The sequence below is a fragment of the Thalassophryne amazonica genome, chromosome 21 (assembly GCF_902500255.1).
Source record: "Thalassophryne amazonica chromosome 21, fThaAma1.1, whole genome shotgun sequence".
NCBI lineage: Eukaryota > Metazoa > Chordata > Actinopteri > Batrachoidiformes > Batrachoididae > Thalassophryne > Thalassophryne amazonica.
In genome coordinates this window covers 18,715,760-18,739,682 of record NC_047123.1, presented here as the reverse complement: position 1 = coordinate 18,739,682, position 23,923 = coordinate 18,715,760, and the positions used below count along the sequence as shown (strand labels likewise).

Genomic DNA, 23,923 nt, shown 5'->3' with positions numbered 1-23,923 from the left:
TGTTACAGTTATCTGCTCCACTACATAGCCTCATCTTGTTCAAGCTAACTATTCAGAGATGAGTACCAAAGTCAGTTGGCCTTGTTAAAATGTATACTCAACAAAAATATAAATGCAACACTTTTGGTTTTTGCTCCCATTTTGTATGAGATGAACTCAAAGATCTAAAACTTTTTCCACATACACAATATCACCATTTCCCTCAAATATTGTTCACAAACCAGTCGAAATCTGTGATAGTGAGCACTTCTCCTTTGCTGAGATAATCCATCCCACCTCACAGGTGTGCCATATCAAGATGCTGATTAGACACCATGATTAGTGCACAGGTGTGCCTTAGACTGCCCACAATAAAAGGCCACTCTGAAAGGTGCAGTTTTGTTTTACTGGGGGGGGATACCAGTCAGTATCTGGTGTGACCACCATTTGCCTCATGCAGTGCAACACATCTCCTTCGCATCATCCGTGAAGAGAACACCTCTCCAACGTGCCAAACGCCAGCGAATGTGAGCATTTGCCCACTCAGGTCGGTTACGACGACGAACTGGAGTCAGGTCGAGACCCCGATGAGGACGACGAGCATGCAGATGAGCTTCTCTGAGACGGTTTCTGACAGTTTGTGCAGAAATTCTTTGGTTATGCAAACCGATTGTTTCAGCAGCTGTCCGAGTGGCTGGTCTCAGACGATCTTGGAGGTGAACATGCTGGATGTGGAGGTCCTGGGCTGGTGTGGTTACACGTGGTCTGCGGTTGTGAGGCTGGTTGGATGTACTGCCAAATTCTCTGGAAGGTCTTTGGAGACGGCTTATGGTAGAGACATGAACATTCAATACACGAGCAACAGCTCTGGTTGACATTCCTGCTGTCAGCATGCCAATTGCACACTCCCTCAAATCTTGCGACATCTGTGGACATTGTGCTGTGTGATAAAACTGCACCTTTCAGAGTGGCCTTTTATTGTGGGCAGTCTAAGGCACACCTGTGCACTAATCATGGTGTCTAATCAGCATCTTGGTATGGCACACCTGTGAGGTGGGATGGATTATCTCAGCAAAGGAGAAGTGCTCACTATCACAGATTTAGACTAGTTTGTGAACAATATTTGAGGGAAATGGTGATATTGTGTATGTGGAAAAAGTTTTAGATCTTTGAGTTCATCTCATACAAAATGGGAGCAAAACCAAAGTGTTGCATTTATATTTTGTTGAGTGTACTATTTATATCAAGGCATCCCATTAAATTAATATTAAAGGGACAAAATTTTTAGTTTTCAGTGAATGTTGCACATGATAAACCCTGACAAGTTTATTTTATATATAATAAAATAAAATTCTGTTTTCCCAGAACTTGATGAGGCACGATTTTTGGCAGCAATGGAGGAAGAGGATGCCAACGAGGCAGCAGAGGCGGCGGCGGCAGCAGCAGCAGCGGGGCAGGTGGTGGAGGAGGAGGAAGAGGAGGAGGATGGGGACGAAGAAGAGCAACAGTGATTGAAGCACAAAAAAAAGTAGTACCTCTGATAAGTGCTGTGACCGATCTACACCTGCTTCGTGTGATGTCATTTCCTTAAGCCTGCCACTTGCTACATATTGAGATACGAATACGGCTTTGCCACAGTCCTGTTGTGAGGCGTGCGCCTCGGTGAGATGAGACCACCACGCGGCATTTCCAACATGTTCGAAACTCCCTGCAACATGGCCTGGGCTATATTTCCTTTATTACATCATCAGGTGTATTGTGTGGTGTTGCATAGAGCAGCCGAAAAGAAACTAGGCTGAAGTCTCCTGGACTTGCATGCAGACTTTGGGTGACATGGAGATGCACAGTTCTGTTGTTAAAACTCCAAATAAGGGCAGCCAAAATACTAAAAAAAAAAAAAACTGCCCTCCATCAAAAAAGCCAGACTTCCTTCCAAAGGTGTTCATAGAGACCTGGAGCCTGTACCATTGAATGTGCACAATATATCATTTGTATGCTTGAAGCAAGTACTTAAAGCTGCACTGTGTAGGATTCAGGCTTGTTTCTTAGAAGAAATTACACCCACTTTTAACCATATGTTCATTAGTATATAATTAATCTACGACTAATCGTTGCAGGTTTTATATATATATATATATATATATATATATAAGCTTAGAATGAGCTTGTTATATCTACGTGGGCCCCCTCATGGACATACAGTAGCCCAACAGACATACTCCCATCGGCCGATACATTTTGCAGCACGGCTGGAAGACTGAGGAGAAGAGGAGTCATGGCTGCTCCACTTTACATGCTCTACTGGTGCAGGCTAGCAAGTTTAAGAACCCTCATTTTTGTGAATTGAAGGATCATGTGTGTTTCTTATCACAAGAGAGCATCCATCTTTGTCACCAACAAAATAAAAATATGAAGAAAAACACAATTTCTGACTGCAATTTGCAGTATCACCACTAGATGGCACTAAATCATACTCACTGCAGCTTTAAGCAATTTTGGCAGCAGGTGGCAACTAGAAAAGGTGAGACTGCTGGCGTGATGCAGTTTGATGCACCGTCACTGACTGTGTGCATAAACTCACCCACCATGGGAAGCATTCGCTCACAGGAGGAGTTAAATTTTATTTCAAGATGTCATTTTGCATCAGACACAGATGGAAAACCTGTGTAGTTATTCTAAGTTGTGGTTTTACGCATTACATTTAGGCACAAGCGCCCTGTATCGTGTAGCGAGTGGCACCCTTTAGTGAAGCGGTCGGTCACACTGGCTTCAGGCACCAGACGTTCCTATTTTATGTGCTCAGACAGATACCGATGTGAATCTCCGCCGGCTTCAGCTGAACAATGTTTGTTTTATCTTTGGGACTCGCACATCTTTTGATTGATGGACCCGTTCTTGGCTGTGTATAAGAATGCCTTTTGATTGCATTTTTTCCACCTTTTGTAGAGAGATTTTGTTCACAGAGAAAAACGCTGCACTCTTCCGCCACACTTCAAACTGTTGTGTCACTTATTTCAAGAAGATGAGATTGCTGGCGAAGGCCATGTGTCACTGACATGATTACTAAAATTGTTTATAAAGGTTTATATTCTCTGGACTCATTTTGTGTTTTTTTAGTATTCTTTTTTTGTGGTGGTGGGTGTAGACTGAAGACATTTGCATTACTTTTATTTTAACAAATAAAATGCTTTTAACTTCTACAGCAGTGCAAAAGTGTCATTTCTGAGAGAATATGGGTAAATTTAGGTCATAAATATTTAGACAAAACAAACTAATGTTGGCTGTACACCACAGTGGATATGGAATGAAATGTGCTTGCAGTATTGGCTCAAAGCTTTTATTTAAGGGTATTAACCATTTTTTATTGCACCTACATTTTTAGAGCCCATAAGTAATCAGACAAACTAAATTTGAGGATATTTTTTATATACAAATCAATCACTTACAGCCAGACAAGTCAGGGGATGGATACATGAACATTTCCAAGTTACTAAATATGGGTATTGCAGCACCCACTTGTGGAAAAGCGCACTTCACAGCGCTCTGACAGATTAGATTAGATAGAACTTTATTAATCCGTTGGGAAATTTCCTCAGGAAAATTTAGGTTCCAGAAGGATTGTATAGCAGCACACAGGGTAAGAAGCACACAGAGCATCAAAAGTGAAAGAAAAAATAAATCCATGTATTAAAATGTTTGCGTGAAATGAAAGTTACCAGATTTGTCCCTTGGGAAGAGTAAAATGCTGCTATATCTCACAACAAACTTGCTAAATTGATAACAGACCGGTTTCTTAGCAGGATCTGGCAGCGTAAATTCAAAATAAGGACCAATCAGATTTGTCTTGGTAGCTTTTTGTGACTCATTGTTCAGAAATCAGTATCCATAGTAGAGGTGGGCGATACCGGGAATCTTGGTATTGATCCGATACCAAGTAAATACAGGCCCAGTATTGCTGATACCAATACCGATACTTTTCATATTTAAGCTTCATAGATCCAAAGGATCCAAAAGACCTAGGATAGAATTTCGCCAAACATTGTACGTGACAACAAAATACTTTATCACAATCAAGATTTTTGTAAAAAAAAAAAAAAAAATTCACTCAACTTAAAATCTGAGGTAGAGGGCTGACAAACCACAATACAACAAAATTAACACACCACAACAAAATTGGCTAGTGCCCCTGAGCCATGTGATGGCACAATAACACAATAACAAAAGACCAGAGGGGGAGGGTGCGCTGCTCTGTGTTGTGTAACTCAGTGCAGTGCTGCTCTTACAGACAGAGTAGACTTTGATGAATCTGCGCAGCAGTCAGTGTGTGCGGGAGAGGAAAAAAAAGCTTGAGTATCGATCTTTTTACACGAGGATCATTCAATATCAATACCAGCGTTGGTATCGATATTATCGATATTAGGATCGATCCGCCAACCTCTAATCCATAGGTCTCTGTCCACTAAAGTAAACCTCTGCCATATTTACCAGCACTTTAGGACATTTCATGGAATGGACAATACTTCATCTGGACATGCTGGAGATCACAGCGTCCAATAGAGGGCGATGTTGAGGGCTGAAGTGTCGGAATGATTCAGGACAACAGTTTACCTGAAGGTACAGACAAAAGTCTTTACAGGTAAAAAGATCTGAAATATTTATCAGGGCAGAAAGAATTAATAGAATCGATGTAGCTAAAGTGCCAATATTCATGGATCACCTTCAGGCAACTGTCCTGTCCACCTCAGGTCTGCTTTCTCCTCCATGGGCTCATGTTGCTGGCCAGCAAGGAACAGTCCATCCATTCTGGGTCAGATCATTCACAGAAACACAAGTTCAACTTTCTAAAGCAATGTTAAACACAGAGAGAAGATATTTTAGCAACAGGACTTGTAGCAGTAAAATATAGGGTGAGACCATCCCAGCCAGCTTTTATAGGCGATAACTCCAAAACGATAAAAAGTAGCATCTTGTAACTCTCCAACCTAAAAGAGCACATAATTAGGATAATTGGTTAAAATCTGGCCAGCTTTGATTGACCAGATGAATCTGTAACAAGGAGTTGATGAGTTTTCATAACTACATGGGAGTGGGCCCACCTCATGCAGGTTACCATGTTGATACAGTAACCCAAAGGGAACAAACTTAATCCGTTCTTTCACGTTTTGCAGCACGGCCAGATGACTGAGAAAATAATCTATGGTTGCTCCCCTATGCACTGTGAAAAGGATGATCAAATAAAGTGCTTATCACAAGAGAAAGTAAGATTGTACAAATTTCTATCACCAAAGAAGTGAAAATGTGAAGAGAAAATCATTATTGGTGATGACATAATGCAATCTGTAACCTTACCATTAAATAAATAAATAAATAATAATAATAAGAACTTTACACACTGTAGCTTTAATTGATTCTTAAACCAAGTTCTTGGGATTCTTTTTTTTTTTTGCTGGTGCAACCACAAGGTGTGCAGCCATGCACCATACATATTTTCCACTTTTCCAACAAATTGTGATGTGCAATTTCCTGAAAGAATTGTTTGTCCATATTCTTCAGCATCATAATTAGAAATATCAATATATTATCAGCATCAATAGTAATATAATGAACTGTAATTTTTCATATTCTTTTAATAATTATTGTATATTTCCTTTTCTTTTTATATTGGTGGTTTGACTTTTTAGAGGTGTTTGGCACCTGTTTTATCCTTACCTGTCCTTGACTTTGTGTATTTTTTAATGTTTCGATTTTATTTATTGCATATATATATATATATATATATATATATATATATATATATATATATATATATATATATATATATATATATATATATATATATATATATATATATATATATATATATATATATATATATAAACACTGCGTGTATGTGTGTTTTCTGTTTCCTGTACCGGATGTACCATCGCTACCTGCGTCTAACTTGACACACCGGCACCGGATGTGACTTCGTTAGCCGTCTTTAGCGTCTAACTTGACAGTGGAAGAGGGTCAGCAAATGTTTCGCGTGTGTTCGTTAACACCGTTGTAAGTTGGTGGCAGAATAAAATGAAATGGATATTTTGTCATCAGACTCTCCTGTAGTTGAAGAGGATGAATGTGCCGAGCCAAAGGTTTGCTGTTTAATGCGGGTTGGAAGGAACACAGACTGGCTTCGCTTGTTCGAAAACACCGAGGTGCTACTTGCTAGCTAACCGGCTACAATTACGTTTACAGTTAGTGGCACGTTCTAAGATGTCATTTGTTTACTACCTTCGTGTTTCCGTGTAATATGTCCATATTGAGGAGTAGGTATTGCGTTTTAGCTGATACAGTGTTAATGTTGTGTTTATTAGACCACCATTGGACGCTGTGTGAATGTCACCTATCAGCTGTTGTCTCCGAGCTGTCCCCTGATGATCTCCAGACTTCACTGTGCTTTCAAGCAAAAGGAAGACAGACAGTGGACGGTGACGGACAAGAAGGTACCTTAAGCGCAGACGTCATTTTTTGCATTCACTTTGATCAGTGCAGCTGTCACAAAGAGTTTCACTTTCTTTTCCAGAGTCTCAACGGGGTGTGGGTGAACGGAAATCGCATACCTGCTGAAAAAGCACACCAGCTCAGACCTGGAGACTCCATTCAACTTGGGGTTCCTGTAAATGGAAATAAAGTGGAGTTTGATTACGTGTTTGTTCGGCTGCCTCTTAAAGACATTGAGCAATGCCTTGCGAAAGCACACAGAGAAGTTTCAAATGTGGAGCCCACACCCAAGAAGCCAAAGCGGAAACATACGGCTGAAGAAGTTGATGCTTGCACGTCATCGAAACCCAAGCTGTACCGCAGCTCATCTGCAGAAAAGTCATTTGCACAACCTTGTCCACTGTCTGCAACAAAGCTGCAGCAGAATGTCTCTTACAACCAGCCAGAGGAACCTGGTCCCAGTGTTCCCATTCCACAAGATGGCACTTGCTCAGCTGGTTCCAGCACTTCCTGGGACTTAGACAACTTAGAGATGTATGTTGGTGTTGTGTTCCACTGTATCACCAACATTAACCTGCATTCAGGTCCATGACACATTAGCTGTAATTTTGCCTCTGCGCACCACCACAGTAGAGACCAATTCACATGTGCCTGTGGCATCGACTTTCATCTTTAATTCAAGTTAGTGAACATTTGAAAGTCCTTGAATATGTCTTGGACTTGCATCAATTATTAAGAAATATGTTCCTGTGTGGTAAATCTGTCTAGAGTTGGCAGTTCTCAAAAAAAAAAAAAAAAGTGACCATGCTTGAAGGTGACAGATGAGGGAAGCCACCAAGACATCCATGACAATTCTGAAGGAGTTATAAACTTCTTTGGCTGTGATTTGAGAAACTGCATAGTGCAACAAAGTGAAAAGCTTCATTCAGGAGTGAGACAGAAATGGATTTTCTTTAAAAGACATGAAATTTCAAGCTGTAGTTTGCTGGAACACACATGGGAGACTCAAACCTAGAGTTTTGTCTTTCTTGTATGAAAGTTGTGCTGTGTTCCATTTCACCATGAGACTGTGACTGGTGATGCAACATACAAAAAAAAGAACATAGTTTCACTAATCACAGTCACAAAAGTCTGTAATTCCTTCAGAGTCATTATGACTGTCTTGGTGGCTTCCCTCACTAGTCTAGCATGGTCACAAAATTAGCTGTAAAGGTGATGATTTAGTCCTTATAATTTGAGTTATGTGAGTTTGACTAAATTGACCTACAAAAGACACTACAAAAATGGTTAGTAAATATTTGCTAAAGCTGAACATCTACACTACAAGTACATTTGTTTCATTTTAACTCTGTTGTAACGTAAGGCAAAATTACAAAAATCTTACTGTCCAAATAATTATGGAGCTGACTTTAGTTAAACTCCCTCCCTGTTGCAAAGAGCACGAGTGACTTTTACATCCTTATTTCTGCAGGTACAGCCAAAACATTCTGATGCTAAAGGAGCACGTAGACACCACCCAGAGGCAGGTGGCCTCGCTAGAGGAAGAACCTCAACAGGTTGACCCCCTGAAAGAGGAGCAAGTCAGGGAGCTGCAGAGTCAGCTGGCGACACTCAGAGCCAAGATGCACACGATGGAGACATTAGAGAAGGCCTTCAGTGAAGCCAAAAAGCAGCTGGAGGTGAGATTTATTTTCTTTTTAGTCTCTCATGTATGGAATGCACTCTACCACCTGTAAGTTGTGTTGGGCCATTTGAGGTAAAGGAACAGTTTTGTTCTTGGCTGACATGCCCAGAATTGTAATGCATTTACTTCGTCATAAACCTTGGAAACATAATGACAGAATTTCTCAGTATTTTTTTACCTTTTAAAATGACATAATTGTTGTATGTGTTAAAACTATAATTATATGGGTATTAAAGCTACAAATTATTTTAGGTGTATCCCACAATTTATAAGAAATATGGTTGGTTTATTCATGTTTTTAACGATTTAATTATTCATTGGTGGTGTCATGATCGGAGCCAAAAATGTTTTGAGTATGATGTTTGGAATCAAACACTGTGGTATTCGCTGAATTCTAGAGTTCGTAACACTTTTTCCGCAGTACTGTACAGTACGTGTGTACACATTTGTGTTCAGGAGTTTACATAATGATAAAGATCAACTTACTTTATCCTGAAAGAAATTATTTTGCCAGAGTACAGAAACTATAAACAATGGTTAGTTAAATACAGAATGACAGAAAGTGTTTGTATAGAAAGTCACCACAATTCTCTGTGAATGGTGTGATTAATGGTCAATAATTAAAACTTTGTGAACATCTAATCTTTGTATTTACAGGCACAGAAAACACAGCACCAGGAGGAGCTTTTGAAAAAGCAATTGGAAGATGCCTTACAAGAGGTGAGAGGCATAAAACTGCATTTGTGTTTGTTGGTAAAAATAGAACTAAGATGTTGCGTACCTCTGCCAAAAAAGTAATAGTGGCTCCAACAATTGCTGTCACCACCTGACATTTTATAATTATACACGGAAACCACCGTCTTATGTGCATTTGTGGTGTGGAAAGGTTTACTAACCTTGACTTGACAGATGATACTGTGATTCTTAGTGGAATCAATGGATTTCCTGATTGCAGCACTTAAGGTTCTGAGCGAGGAGGCCAAGCATCTGGGTTTGTGATAGTCCTGGATCAAGATTCAGGCTTTCAATGACTTCCTGGACTCAGCCATCGGTAGTGTATGTGGTGATAGTGTTGAACTTGTAGAAACATTCACTTATCTCGACAGTGACGTTCGTGTCTCTGGGTCCTCAGTCACTGAGATCGAGATGTGCTTGGGAAGAGCTTATGGAGTCATGAGGTTACTGGACAGGTTGATGCTGATATCTTTGCAAGAATGAAGGTCCAGGTCTTTAGGGTCCAGATGGTTTCTGTCTTATTGTATGGTTATTAGATCTGGAGACTAACTAGTGACCGAAGGTGATGACTGAATGTCTTTGGTCCTAGGTCTCTGTGGAGGATCCTTGGATACCACTGGATTGACTTTGTGTCAAATGAGTGGTTACATAGGGGAATCTTAGATAAGACGTGTCACTTGTATTGTGAGGGAGAGTCAGCTCCAACATTTTGCACATGTGCTTTTCTGGGCACGATCCAGCACATTGGTGTCTGAGTGTTGAGGATCCAAGCAGCTGGAGAAGATCAAGGAGATGCCCACATTTCGCCTGACTGCAGCAGACAGGTGGTTACTTTCAGGAGGTAGGGAATGGACTGGTTGTCTGCCTGGGTGGTTACCATCCAGCATCTGGGTCGGTTCTGTGGAGTGGTGGGTGTGGCAGCACCAGCGCATGCTCCCAGACTTGACTTAGACTTTTATGTAGAAATTTACCCAAAACGCCAGATTGTAACATTGGAAATCTTGGACTGAATTTCTGTAGTGTTCTTTTCAACCACCACAGATGCTGAAAGTGCTTTACAATGGTGCCTCATTTAATTCATCCACTGACAAACTGATGTCAGGGTGTTGATTTGCAAGAGGTGTACTTGCACACTTTGCGCAAGGTAGGGATTAAGGACCTGGCCCAACAGTCCTGGGGAATCTGTCCATGGCTCCTCTGTCTAGAGGTTCAAGAAGCGGGCTTGTGACCAATCACCTCCCCGGTTTGGATTTGAAGAGCATGTGGCCTGTCCTGCTGTGGACTCCAAATCTCTCCTGGATGATGTCCATGTGAAAACCAATAATTGTGTAGAGATTCTAGTTCTTTGTGATGATGGCCTCTACTGGTGGTTGGCTCTCACTGCGGTATTGTATCACTTCCTGTTCCGGAGCACAGCGGTGTTTTGCTGTATCTGTTAGCTGTTTAATCTGCGCAGTTAGATTGATCTAGTTAACTAGATAACGATTTGTTTCACAGTGTAATCTTCACGTGCCTTAACTAAAGCACTCCCTCTGCTGAATCACCTCTAAATTATTTACACATTATTCACTTTGTGTGTTTTTAGGAATCCCCTAGCTTAGCGCAGCTACTAGCTCTTAGCCGGTTTAGCATGGCGGCTTCTCCTGTCTCTCCTGCACTTTTCTGCTCTGGGTGTGAAATGTTTAGTTATTCCTCGGCCTCCTTTAGCAGTAATGGTACTTGTAATAAGTGTAGCTTATTCGTAGCTTTGGAGGCCAGGCTGGGCAAATTGGAGACTCGGCTCCGCACCGTGGAAAATTCTACAGCTAGCCAGGCCCCTGTAGTCGGTGCGGACCAAGGTAGCTTAGCCGCCGTTAGTTTCCCTCTGGCAGATCCCGAGCAGCCGGGAAAGCAGGCCGACTGGGTGACTGTGAGGAGGAAGCGTAGTTCTAAACAGAAGCCCCGTGTACACCGCCAACCCGTTCACATCTCTAACCGTTTTTCCCCACTCGGCGACACACCCGCCGAGGATCAAACTCTGGTTATTGGCGACTCTGTTTTGAGAAATGTGAAGTTAGCCACACCAGCAACCATAGTCAGTTGTCTTCCGGGGGCCAGAGCAGGCGACATTGAAGGAAATTTGAAACCGCTGGCTAAGGCTAAGCGTAAATTTGGTAAGATTGTAATTCACGTCTGCAGTAATGACACCCGGTTACGCCAGTCGGAGGTCACTAAAATTAACATTGAATCGGTGTGTAACTTTACAAAAACAATGTCGGACTCTGTAGTTTTCTCTGGGCCCCTCCCCAATCGGACCGGGAGTGACATGTTTAGCCGCATGTTCTCCTTGAATTGCTGGCTGTCTGAGTGGTGTCCAAAAAATGAGGTGGGCTTCATAGATAATTGGCAAAGCTTCTGGGGAAAACCTGGTCTTGTTAGGAGAGACGGCATCCATCCCACTTTGGATGGAGCAGCTCTCATTTCTAGAAATCTGGCCAATTTTCTTAAATCCTCCAAACCGTGACTATCCACGGTTGGGACCAGGAAGCAGAGTTGTAGTCTTACACACCTCTCTGCAGCTTCTCTCCCCCTGCCATCCCCTCATTACCCCATCCCCGTAGAGACGGTGCCTGCTCCCAGACCACCAATAACCAGCAAAAATCTATTTAAGCATAAAAATTCAAAAAGAAAAAATAATATAGCACCTTCAACTGCACCACAGACTAAAACAGTTAAATGTGGTCTATTAAACATTAGGTCTCTCTCTTCTAAGTCCCTGTTAGTAAATGATATAATAATTGATCAACATATTGATTTATTCTGCCTTACAGAAACCTGGTTACAGCAGGGTGAATGTTAGTTTAAATGAGTCAACACCCCCGAGTCACACTAACTGCCAGAATGCTCGTAGCACGGGCCGAGGCGGAGGATTAGCAGCAATCTTCCATTCCAGCTTATTAATTAATCAAAAACCCAGACAGAGCTTTAATTCATTTGAAAGCTTGACTCTTAGTCTTGTCCATCCAAATTGGAAGTCCCAAAAACCAGTTTTATTTGTTATTATCTATCGTCCACCTGGTCGTTACTGTGAGTTTCTCTGTGAATTTTCAGACCTTTTGTCTGATTTAGTGCTTAGCTCAGATAAGATAATTATAGTGGGCGATTTTAACATCCACACAGATGCTGAGAATGACAGCCTCAACACTGCATTTAATCAATTATTAGACTCAGTTGGCTTTGCTCAAAATGTAAATGAGTCCACCCACCACTTTAATCATATCTTAGATCTTGTTCTGACTTATGGTATGGAAATTGAAGACTTAACAGTATTCCCTGAAAACTCCCTTCTGTCTGATCATTTCTTAATAACATTTACATTTACTCTGATGGACTACCCAGCAGTGGGGAATAAGTTTCATTACACTAGAAGTCTTTCAGAAAGCGCTGTAACTAGGTTTAAGGATATGATTCCTTCTTTATGTTCTCTAATGCCATATACCAACACAGTGCAGAGTAGCTACCTAAACTCTGTAAGTGCGATAGAGTATCTCGTCAATAGTTTTACATCCTCATTGAAGACAACTTTGGATGCTGTAGCTCCTCTGAAAAAGAGAGCTTTAAATCAGAATTGCCTGACTCCGTGGTATAACTCTCAAACTCGCAGCTTAAAGCAGATAACCAGTAAGTTGGAGAGGAAATGGCGTCTCACTAATTTAGACGATCTTCACTTAGCCTGGAAAAAGAGTCTGTTGCTCTATAAAAAAGCCCTCCATAAAGCTAGGACATCTTACTACTCATCACTAATTGAAGAAAATAAGAACAACCCCAGGTTTCTTTTCAGCACTGTAGCCAGGCTGACAGAGTCAGAGCTCTATTGAGCCGAGTATTCCTTTAACTTTAACTAGTAATGACTTCATGACTTTCTTTGCTAATAAAATTTTAACTATTAGAGAAAAAATTACTCATAACCATCCCAAAGACGTATCGTTATCTTTGGCTGCTTTCAGTGATGCCGGTATTTGGTTAGACTCTTTCTCTCCGATTGTTCTGTCTGAGTTATTTTCATTAGTTACTTCATCCAAACCATCAACATGTCTATTAGACCCCATTCCTACCAGGCTGCTCAAGGAAGCCCTACCATTATTTAATGCTTCGATCTTAAATATGATCAATCTATCTTTATTAGTTGGCTATGTACCACAGGCTTTTAAGGTGGCAGTAATTAAACCATTACTTAAAAAGCCATCACTTGACCCAGCTATCTTAGCTAATTATAGGCCAATCACCAACCTTCCTTTTCTCTCAAAAATTCTTGAAAGGGTAGTTGTAAAACAGCTAACTGATCATCTGCAGAGGAATGGTCTATTTGAAGAGTTTCAGTCAGGTTTTAGAATTCATCATAGTACAGAAACAGCATTAGTGAAGGTTACAAATGATCTTCTTATGGCCTCAGACAGTGGACTCATCTCTGTGCTTGTTCTGTTAGACCTCAGTGCTGCTTTTGATATTGTTGACCATAAAATTTTATTACAGAGATTAGAGCATGCCATAGGTATTAAAGGCACTGCGCTGCGGTGGTTTGAATCATATTTATCTAATAGATTACAATTTGTTCATGTAAATGGGGAATCTTCTTCACAGACTAAGGTTAATTATGGAGTTCCACAAGGTTCTGTGCTAGGACCAATTTTATTCACTTTATACATGCTTCCCTTAGGCAGTATTATTATTTCATTCATTTAAAAGAAGAAAAAAACAAACAAAAAAGCAAACAAACAGAAAAGCAGAAATAAAGCATCTCCATTACCAGAATGAAAAGGAGCAGAGAGAAGAACAAGTCTTATATTTTCTGCCCCTTTTTACAATACAATCTTTCAATATCCAGCGTCATTTTTCAACATTATTTAACAGATTGTATTTCTTTAACTTGTCACATACCACTGACTTATTTCATAATTATGACCATTATTAAATAGATTACATCTCTGACAGGTTACATTTTTAAATTTAAAACATTTTATACATTATTAACAAATTACATTTTTTTTAACTTCCTTACAGCCCACTAACTTATTTTATAGTTTCATACTTACTTAATACATCTAGTTTAATACGTTTTTTAAATAATTTAAGCGACCTTAATTCTTTAATTTCTTTGTTGAGATTGTTCCATAATTTTACACCATTTACTGCAATACTCCGTTCTTTTACTCTGGTTCTGTATCTTGGTTTTCTAAAGACTTCTATTCCTTTCAGTTTATAACTACTTACTCTTTTCTCAAACATATTTTGAATGTTTGTTGGTAAAGTATTTTTATTTGCTTGGTACATTGTTTGTAATATTTTCAAATCGACCAAATCACGAAATTTAAGTACCCTGTACTTAATGAACAATGGATTAGATGGATCTCTAAAACCAGTGTTGCTAATCACCCTTAAAGCCCTTTTCTGCAGAATAAACAAAGGTTGTATATAAGTTGTATATGTTGATCCCCAGATTTCTACACAATAAGTTAAATATGGGAAAATAAATGAATTGTACAATGTTAATAAACCATAACTATTTAATGAATATTTTACTTTATGCAAAACAGCAATGGCTTTCGCTATTTTTCCTTTTATGTAATTTATGTGTGACTTCCATGTAAGATCTTCATCAATTATGACTCCTAAAAATTTCATTTCTTTTACCCTTTGTATATCCATTCCATCTATTTGTAATGACACGTTATTTTTTTTTTTTTTTGCTCTGTCATTAAACAATATGAAATTTGTCTTATTAATATTTAGTGACAGTCTGTTTATATCAAACCAATGCTTAACCTTTTCCAATTCTGTTTTTATCACTTGTGCTACTTCCTGTATATCTGATCCAGAGTAAAACAGCGTTGTATCATCAGCAAATAAAATGCTACCAAGCACATTAGATACATTCACAAAATCATTGATATACAAAATAAACAGTTTGGGTCCAAGTACTGATCCTTGTGGTACTCCATAAGCAATATTACACAATTCTGATTTGATATTATTTATCTGAACAAACTGTTTTCTGTTTTCTAAGTAGCTTTTTACCCACTGATGTGCAATACCTCTTATTCCATATTGTTGTAACTTGTGAAGCAATCTTGAGTGGTCAATAACATCAAAAGCTTTTTTCAAGTCAATATAAATACTTACAAAACAGTAAAATACTTACAAATACTTACAGTCTTCAGCCCCAACCAGTCCCAGCAGAAGACTGCCCCTCCCTGAGCCTGGTTCTGCTGGAGGTTTCTTCCTGTTAAAAGGGAGTTTTTCCTTCCCACTGTAGCCAAGTGCTTGCTCACAGGGGGTCGTTTTGACCGTTGGGGTTTTACATAATTATTGTATGGCCTTGCCTTACAATATAAAGCGCCTTGGGGCAACTGTTTGTTGTGATTTGGCGCTATATAAAAAAATTGATTGATTGATTGATCCTTATTTTCTATTGTTGTTGATATTTTCTCTATTAATTCCATAATTGCCATAGCTGTCGAATGTTTTGTTCTGAATCCATACTGAGCATTATTTAAAATATGATGTTTCTCAGTGAATTTATCCAACCTTGTCACAAAAACTTTTTCCATAATTTTAGAAAACTGTGGAAGCAATGATACTGGCCTGTAATTAGAGAATTTATGTTTGTCTCCATTTTTATATAATGGGACTACCTTGGCAATTTTCATTTCATCTGGAAAAATCCCTGTTGAAAGAGACAGATTGCAAATATAAGTAAATGGTTCAATAACAGTTTCTATTATACTTTTTACAGTCATCATGTCTAAATCTTCATGGTCAGTTGATCTTTTGCTTACACAGTTTTTTACAATATTTCTTATTTCATCTTTTTCCACATTGTCCAGGAAAATACTATTGACCGTATTTACAAGTGTATGTAATGCATCTTCTACTATTGGTTTATTTCCCACCAGACTTGATCCTACATTTGAAAAATAATCATTAAACCCATTTGCCACTTCTTTTATGTCATATATCTCTTTATTTTCTTTGACAAAGTAATTTGGAAAAGTTGCTTTCGCTCCATCACTTTCAATCACACTTTTTATAATTCCCCATGTTGCCCTCATATTATCTTTATTCTTATTTAATTGTTAACTATAATAATCTTTTCTTTGTTTCCTAATTATTGTCAATAGTTTATTTTTATATTTTTTGTATCTGTGTTCTGTTTCCTTTGTTTGCATTTTTAAAAAGCACCTGTATAAATAGTTTTTCTTTGCACAAGCATTTTTTATTCCCTTTGTCAGCCATGGTTTATTTACTCTTTTCTTACTAATTTCTATTAATTTACAGTTTTTATTATATGATTTCATCAATATTTTCATAAATGAGTTATATGCTACATTAACATCACTGACAAACTTCTTCCCAATTTTGATTTTTAAGATCATATTTTAATGCCTCTAAGGCTTTTACTGACTTGTCTCTTTTAAAGTTTATAACAGTTTTTTTCTTGTACCTATTTTTATATTTAAATATTGAAAAGACTGGTAAATGATCACTAACATCTGTCATCAAGATCCCATTCCTGATAATTTCATCTGTTCTATTTGTAAATATATTGTCGATTACCGTTGCACTTTGCGATGTGATTCTGGTTGGTTTTGTTATCAAGTGGAATAACCCCAAACTATACATTGAATTCACAAAATCACTTATTCTTTGGCAACTGGAGCTCTCTATGTTAATGTTAAAGTCTCCACATATAAAAAGCGTTTTGTTTTTAATTTGATGGAATAGCTCTGTTATTCTATCTGTAAATTTCACAACACAAGTGTCTGGTGCTCTGTATACACAACTGATTAAAATATTTTTAGATGTTTCATGTACAAGTTCCACTGTTACAATTTCTATGATGTCATCCACAGTTGTCATTTCTTCTACAATTGTACATATCAGATCTGCCTTTATGTACAGAGCAACACCACCGCCCCTTTTATCTCTTCTGTTCACAAAATACAGCTCATATCCCTCTATTTGAACATCAGTCATGAGATCATCATTAAGCCAAGATTCAGTGATTGCAACAATATTAAATTTATTTTTAAACTGATTTAAATAATCTTTTATTTGCGACATTTTACAATACAAGCTTCGACTGTTTATATGTAAGAGTGACAGGGTATCTTCTGCAATTTTTTCACTATTTAGCTGTTCTACCGTATAATACTCGCAACCAATCGTTTTTAAGTCAAATATACTTTCATCAATATTAGTGTCTATGTCATATATTTTATCATCTGTTTCCATGTTTGATCAGATTTTTTTTTTTTGTTGGTCCAATTACCAACAGACGTCATATTTGATTGTCTATTCAGGTCTGTATTTTGTAAGGTCCTCCATGTTTTTGATTTGTATACCGTTTGTTCCTTCTTTTACTCTAATCCACACCCTACAATTCCAGACCCATGTAGCAACAATGTGCTTCTGTTTTTTTTAATAGTCTTGCTTCCCTAGCAATATCTGCATTTTTTTTTTTGTTAAATGCTCATTTATATAGACACTTGTTCCTTTCAAATTCTTTGCCTGTCTTAATACTTCATTTTTATATTTTCTGCTTGTAAATCGTATAACAATGTTAGACAGTTTATTTTTTCTATCTTTAGTTGGAACAGTATAGCAGTCTGATATTGTGTCTTGATGGATGTCAACACCATTTTGATATAAAAAGTTTGTAACTTGCTGTTCCAATGACTGTCGTTCTTCAGGTGGTGCATTCTCCCCACTGGTTCCACCAGAATCCACCACCCTTGCATATGTCCGATGCCTTGTTTCTAGTCCAGATATTATAACATCATCTTTTCTAGTGAATTGTTCAAGTTCATCTACACGTTGTTCAAGTTTCTTAATGATCTTGTCCTTCTCTTTAACCAGTTTTTGGAGTTCTTTAATCTCCACCGTCAGCTTGTCTAAATTAGACATGTCTTTTAATATCTCGTTTGAGGTATTTATCTCCTCTATATTTTCCTCAAGTTTCTCCGTTTTCTTGGGTGGTGCCGTGTTAACTATCGTGGCTTAGTATGGCCACTGTTAATTGCAAAAAACAATTTTCACCCGTAACCTCCACCACCACAGGTCCGGTCACCGCACACCAACCCTCCCCGTTGCTAACCTCATTCACAGGCGCCCCCAGCCTCGGTCGTAGCCGCTGCTAGCCACGGATGTAGCCGCCATCAGCCAGGAATGTAGCCGTAGGCGGCCTCAGATGTTACCGCCGCCAGCCTCGGTTGCCGCCGCCGCCAGCCCCGGATGTAGCCGCCGCCAGCCGCGGACGTAGCCGCTGTTAGCCTCGGATGTAGCCGACGCCTCGGGCCTGGATGTATCGCTGCCACCGATGCCTCGGCCTGGATGAAACGCCTCCACCGATGCCTCCGCCGCCAGCCGCGGACGTAGCCGCCGCCAGCCGCGGATGTAGCCGACGCCTCGGGCCTGGATGTATCGCCGCCACCGATGCCTCGGGCCTGGATGAACCGCCTCCACCGATGCCTCCGCCGCCAGCCCCGGATGTAGCCGCCGCCAGCCGCGGACGTAGCCGCTGTTAGCCTCGGATGTAGCCGACGCCTCGGGCCTGGATGTATCGCTGCCACCGATGCCTCGGCCTGGATGAAACGCCTCCACCGATGCCTCCGCCGCCAGCCCCGGATGTAGCCGCCGCCAGCCGCGGATGTAGCCGCCGCCAGCCGCGGATGTAGCCGCCGCCAGCCGCGGACGTAGCCGACGCCTCGGGCCTGGATGTATCGCCGCCACCGATGCCTCGGGCCTGGATGAACTCACGCTGGAGAAACGCACACAACCGCTCAGCCGCTGTTCCACTTGGCTTGTTCTACAGGACCATATGACTTAATAGTGTCTAATGGAAATCACAGGCATGTCTTAGACGGCATTGCTTAAATTTTCATTGTTACGCAGATGATACCCAGCTTTATCTATCCATGAAGCCAGAGGACACACACCAATTAGCTAAACTGCAGGATTGTCTTACAGACATAAAGACATGGATGAGACATGACCTCTAATTTCCTGCTTTTAAACTCAGATAAAACTGAAGTTATTGTACTTGGCCCCACAAATCTTAGAAACATGGTGTCTAACCAGATCCTTACTCTGGATGGCATTACCCTGACCTCTAGTAATACTGTGAGAAATCTTGGAGTCATTTTTGATCAGGATATGTCATTCAATGCGCATATTAAACAAATATGTAGGACTGCTTTTTTGCATTTACGCAGTATCTCTAAAATTAGAAAGGTCTTGTCTCAGAGTGATGCTGAAAAACTAATTCATGCATTTATTTCCTCTAGGCTGAACTATTGTAATTCATTATTATCAGGTTGTCCTAAAAGTTCCCTGAAAAGCCTTCAGTTAATTCAAAATGCTGCAGCTAGAGTGCTGACAGGGACTAGAAGGAGAGAGCATATCTCACCCATATTGGCTTCTCTTCATTGGCTTCCTGTTAATTCTAGAATAGAATTTAAAATTCTTCTTCTTACTTATAAGGTTTTGAATAATCAGGTCCCATCTTATCTTAGGGACCTACTACCATATCACCCCAATAGAGCGCTTCACTCTCAGACTGCAGGCTTGCTTGTAGTTCCTAGGGTTTGTAAGAGTAGAATGGGAGGCAGAGCCTTCAGCTTTCAGGCTCCTCTCCTGTGGAACCAGCTCCCAATTCAGATCAGGGAGACAGACACCCTCTCTAGTTTTAAGATTAGGCTTAAAACTTTCCTTTTTGCTAAAGCTTATAGTTAGGGCTGGATCAGGTGACCCTGAACCATCCCTTAGTTATGCTGCTATAGACTTAGACTGCTGGGGGGTTCCCATGATGCACTGAGTGTTTCTTTCTCTTTTTGCTCTGTATGCACCACTCTGCATTTAATCATTAGTGATTGATCTCTGCTCCCCTCCACAGCATATCTTTTTCCTGATTCTCTCCCTCAGCCCCAACCAGTCCCAGCAGAAGACTGCCCCTCCCTGAGCCTGGTTCTGCTGGAGGTTTCTTCCTGTTAAAAGGGAGTTTTTCCTTCCCACTGTCGCCAAGTGCTTGCTCACAGGGGGTCGTTTTGACCGTTGGGGTTTTTTTTCCGTAATTATTGTATGGCCTTGCCTTACAATATAAAGCGCCTTGGGGCAACTGTTTGTTGAGATTTGGCGCTATATAAATAAAATTGATTGATTGATTGATTGATTGATGTACAGTAATGCCTCACATTCACCCCGATATCAGGGTGCTGCCATGACAGGCGCTCACTACACACTGGGTGCAACTAGGGGATTAAGGACCTTGTCCAAGGGCCCTTAGTGATTTTCCGGTCAGGCTGAGATTTGAACCGAGGATCCTCTGGTCTCAAGCCCAACGCTTAACCACTAGACCATCAACTCCCCCAATAAAAATGTTAAACTTTAAACTTAAATGATCTAAATGTGATGCACAGTGTACTGTAAACTTTAATATGTATTTACTTGTGAATTTGTTGTCCCCAATGTCTTTAGCAAAAAAAAGTGATAGAAGAACTCAGTCTGTCTCGGCAAGGCTTTGAAGAGATTCTGTTGGCCAAAAACAAAGAGCTTGAAGTGACAAAGGTATGATGATGTATTGACAGTGATTTTTTTTTTCTTTTTTTGTCTTTGCTTTATGTTGTGTATAATTTGTCTTGGCCTGAGTACTTTTTTGTTTTTGTTTTTTTGTTTTTTTTTTAGGAAGAGAAAGAGAAGGCAAGAGCCCAGAAGGAGGAGGTCGTGACCCAAGTGACTGAGGTGCTGGAGAACGAGCTGCAGTGCATCATTTGTTCAGAGCTTTTTATCCAGGTAGGATTTTGGGAGTTATTTCACAGATGGACCAAGTGGAAGGAGACTGATAAGAATGCAGATTTCTGCCAAGGACAAGCATGCTCCATTCCATAATGTGTTGTGATGAACTATTTACAGTTTTACAATTTGCTGGTTCTATCGCAGATAGACTGAGTAATTTCTTTTCCAGGTTAAGGCACAACATATTCAATTTTACTATGCAAAATACACACAACAAAATTATCTTTGCTCATATTTTAAGCACTGTCCTTGCACAAGGCTGAAGCAATTAAACCTTTATCCACTAGAGGGCAGGTTAGTCATAGCTTTCTTGGCTTGAACGCTTCAGTCTGTTGTCCATCCCCACTTTCTAACTCCGCCCTCTAAAAAAAAGAAAAAAGAGGGGTCTGGCAGATCTGTTTTGACATTCCAAATCATGGATGAAGCATCACAAATCTTAATTGTAATTGTTGCTCTGTGAGTGTGAACAAAATAATAATTACAAAAAAATGGCTGGATGGATCTTCACCAAATTGGTTGGAATAGTACTTGGTTTATGGTCTACAGATGACTAAAATTTGTAACAGTTGGTCAAAGGTCAAGCAAAACATAGCCAAAAACATGTTTGCCATAATATTGCTGCTTCCATTGTGGCTAGAAATTTTATCAGCAGCTCACGCTACTCAGTAAAATATTTGATTGTTTGGTATTTGTGATATCATGATGAAGTAACGCTTACGCTCATTCACTCATCTTCAACTGCTTATCTGAGATCAGGTCACGGGACGAATTAACAAAGAAGTCATAATATGAAGTCATATACATTTTTATATATATATATAAAAAATAAATAAAACAACAACAAAATGCCTTACTTGACTGTCTGGTCCTCCAGTCTTCACTGCATGTATTGCAAACAGTTGATAATCTCAGCATGCAGAGCCTACATGTTAGATTCCGTGAGGGGTGTGTTTTGTTCGTTTAATCGTTTGATTCTGGCTCATTTTGTCATTTTTGCTTTGCTCAACCTCCCTTTGTTGTCTCGATTTAATAATCTTACCTTCTGCAGGCAGTCATCCTGAACTGTGCTCACAGCTTCTGCTCTCACTGCATCAAGCAGTGGCGAAGAAAAAAAGATGAATGTCCCATCTGCCGACAAGCCATTCAGTCTCAAACCCGCTGCCTGGCGCTGGACAACTGCATCGACCGGATGGTGGAGAACCTGAGCCTGGACATGAAGATGAGGCGGCAAGCCCTCGTTGCAGAAAGGAAAGGTGAGAGGTGCGTTATTGTAGTATTCATTCGTATTCCAGGGTACACACGCAGGTTAGCTTTCAGAAAAGAACTGGATGGTATAAATTAATCTACTTAAGCTTAATTGAAAGAGGTCAGAAAGTACTAATTCCGTTTTAACTGTACTCATGGAAAATGATCAAAAAACAAAATAAAACTGGAATCCCTGATCTTGTGTGCTTGTCATTGCATTTAACAGTGTGCATTAGCACTCCAATTCCTTTCCCACTTTTAGTAAAGTGTTGAGCATCTTTTCAGTTTGCTTGGTATCTTCAGACATTTGTGAAAGTTCGCTGTTTTGTGCCATTTGGTTTGGCTTTAGGCTCATGATGTCATCTAGCGATCACAAATGACAATGCTCCTACTCGCTGTAAACAGGAAATGGGCAGGCCTCTGAACAGGCTGCTGCATAATTAGATAAATTAGAAATAGATGCAGCTCAGTTAAAAGTTGATGCCCACAATATATATTATATAAAATATTGTTTTGGGGTTTGTTTTTTCAATATGAATATCCAGAATTGATAGAATTCAATTTTAATGACTTATAGATGAGGTGGAAGGAATGTAGTACCGCTTTTGGTCAACAGGGGGTGTAGTGTATTTGTTGTAGGCTTAATCTGAGATGTCGCCTCTGTTTCAAGCAGACACAAGGAAGAAAATTATGTCAGATGGCGAGATTCCATCAGGGACTTTCCCATAGATAAGCTTGAACATTGAATATGTACTTTAAGGAGAGTCAGGCACAGAGTACAAAAATGAAGGATGGTGGCGAGTTTTTATTTGTATGTGAAACCGCTTTGATGCAGCAGGGCTGCAACAGTCATTCCCAAGCAAACTGCAGGCCGGATCGATGTAGGGAGTCTGTGCAAGCTCCAGGCGAGTGTCTCGGAGGTACGATGCTGCTCAGGCTCAGAGTTGCTCAGAGGTGGTGGTACACAACTAAAAATACTGTGTTAACCGTTTAGGAGTTACAGCCATTTTTATTTGCTTTCTATCCATTTTCAGGGACAATAAGTAAATGGAAACATCAAATGTAATGGTTATTATTAATGCAAACAATTACCTAAACAGCACTTTTTTTAACAAGTCAGGATGTAGACATGAACATTTTTCCAAGTGACTGAATGTCATAACTCACATCTGTCATTAAGAAATGCGAACAGTGCGATACTATGTCATAAATCACTCTGGAGTAGGCGGTTCTTAATAAGCGAGTGAGCGTTCAGGGAGGAGTTACAGGCTTCAGCACAGAACAACTCCCTCAGTGACACTGTATAGCTTCATGGTCGAGGGGAACAGAGAATTTTCTTTAAAAAGATATCAGATTTCAGTTGTTGTTTGCCAGAAGGCACATGGGAGACGAGGTTACATTTGGTCTGTTGTCTTGTATGAAGGCACAGGTGACAACAGTAGAACTCACAGCCCAGGCTGCCGGAAATAAACTGTACTGAGAAAGGCACAGTCGTGTTAAGAACTTGGCTCAAAAGGAGGGAAGGTCATTAAGAAACTCGTTGTGTGTTGTTTGTCAGCAGGTGAATGTGCTGAAGTGATGGTGATCCATGATGACGACAGCAGCACCAGTGACAGCGACAGCGATGGCAGCATGGTGTCCACGGAGAGCAGCTCGAGTTCTGTCGTCTCTCTGGACACGGACAGAAGCACCCCCTCCATGTCAAGTCCGTATTTATCTGATGACAGCTTTATCTGACGAAGATTAGCCCGCTAGTCTTCTGGAGTTCTAATGACCTTTGGACTTCTTGGTGTTTTGATTCATTTCTCTGGACTATCATTGTCCACCATAAGGTTGAGTGGCAAAGCTCTATCATGTCACACATCCTGTACCACATTACTAATAATGAATTTTTGTTTGTTTTTGTATAATGCCTTTTTGTCTTTATTTTCAACAAAGGAATAAAGTCTTTGTGTTTTCAGTCATTCTCAA

The 23,923-nt window shown here is 40.0% G+C and overlaps 3 protein-coding genes across 7 annotated transcripts in view; 2 read left to right on the top strand and 1 right to left on the bottom strand.

Moving 5' to 3' along the window:
• Positions 1-1,880, top strand: part of LOC117502864 (E3 ubiquitin-protein ligase rnf8-like) — a 6,376-nt gene extending 4,496 nt beyond the window's left edge. Inside the window, exons 4-5 of one of the 2 annotated variants that reach the window (XM_034161993.1) lie at positions 1,345-1,415; positions 1,452-1,880. In XM_034161993.1, the coding sequence (XP_034017884.1) occupies positions 1,345-1,415; positions 1,452-1,490 (110 nt within the window). In that variant the 3' untranslated portion in view covers positions 1,491-1,880. Of the gene's footprint in view, positions 1-1,344 lie in introns of both variants that reach the window. The other variant, XM_034161992.1, reaches the window with a different exon arrangement.
• Positions 1-6,425, bottom strand: part of aida (axin interactor, dorsalization associated) — a 26,679-nt gene extending 20,254 nt beyond the window's left edge. The window contains exon 1 of the mRNA XM_034161991.1: positions 6,366-6,425. The gene's annotated coding sequence lies outside the window, so the exon portion shown is untranslated. The remainder of the gene's footprint in view (positions 1-6,365) is intronic.
• rnf8 (ring finger protein 8, E3 ubiquitin protein ligase) lies at positions 5,965-23,923 on the top strand. 4 transcript variants are annotated; one of them, XM_034161986.1, is made up of 9 exons: positions 5,965-6,173; positions 6,333-6,461; positions 6,542-6,993; positions 7,931-8,138; positions 8,801-8,863; positions 20,390-20,479; positions 20,597-20,704; positions 21,756-21,960; positions 23,514-23,923. In XM_034161986.1, the coding sequence occupies exons 1-9, from the start codon at positions 6,051-6,053 to the stop codon at positions 23,687-23,689; spliced, it is 1,554 nt and encodes a 517-aa protein (XP_034017877.1). In that variant the 5' UTR covers positions 5,965-6,050; the 3' UTR covers positions 23,690-23,923. The 4 variants fall into 4 exon arrangements, with proteins under 4 accessions (XP_034017877.1, XP_034017876.1, XP_034017879.1 ...); XM_034161985.1 differs by having other exon boundaries at positions 5,966-6,173; positions 23,511-23,923; XM_034161988.1 differs by having other exon boundaries at positions 5,966-6,173; positions 21,756-21,967; positions 23,514-23,650.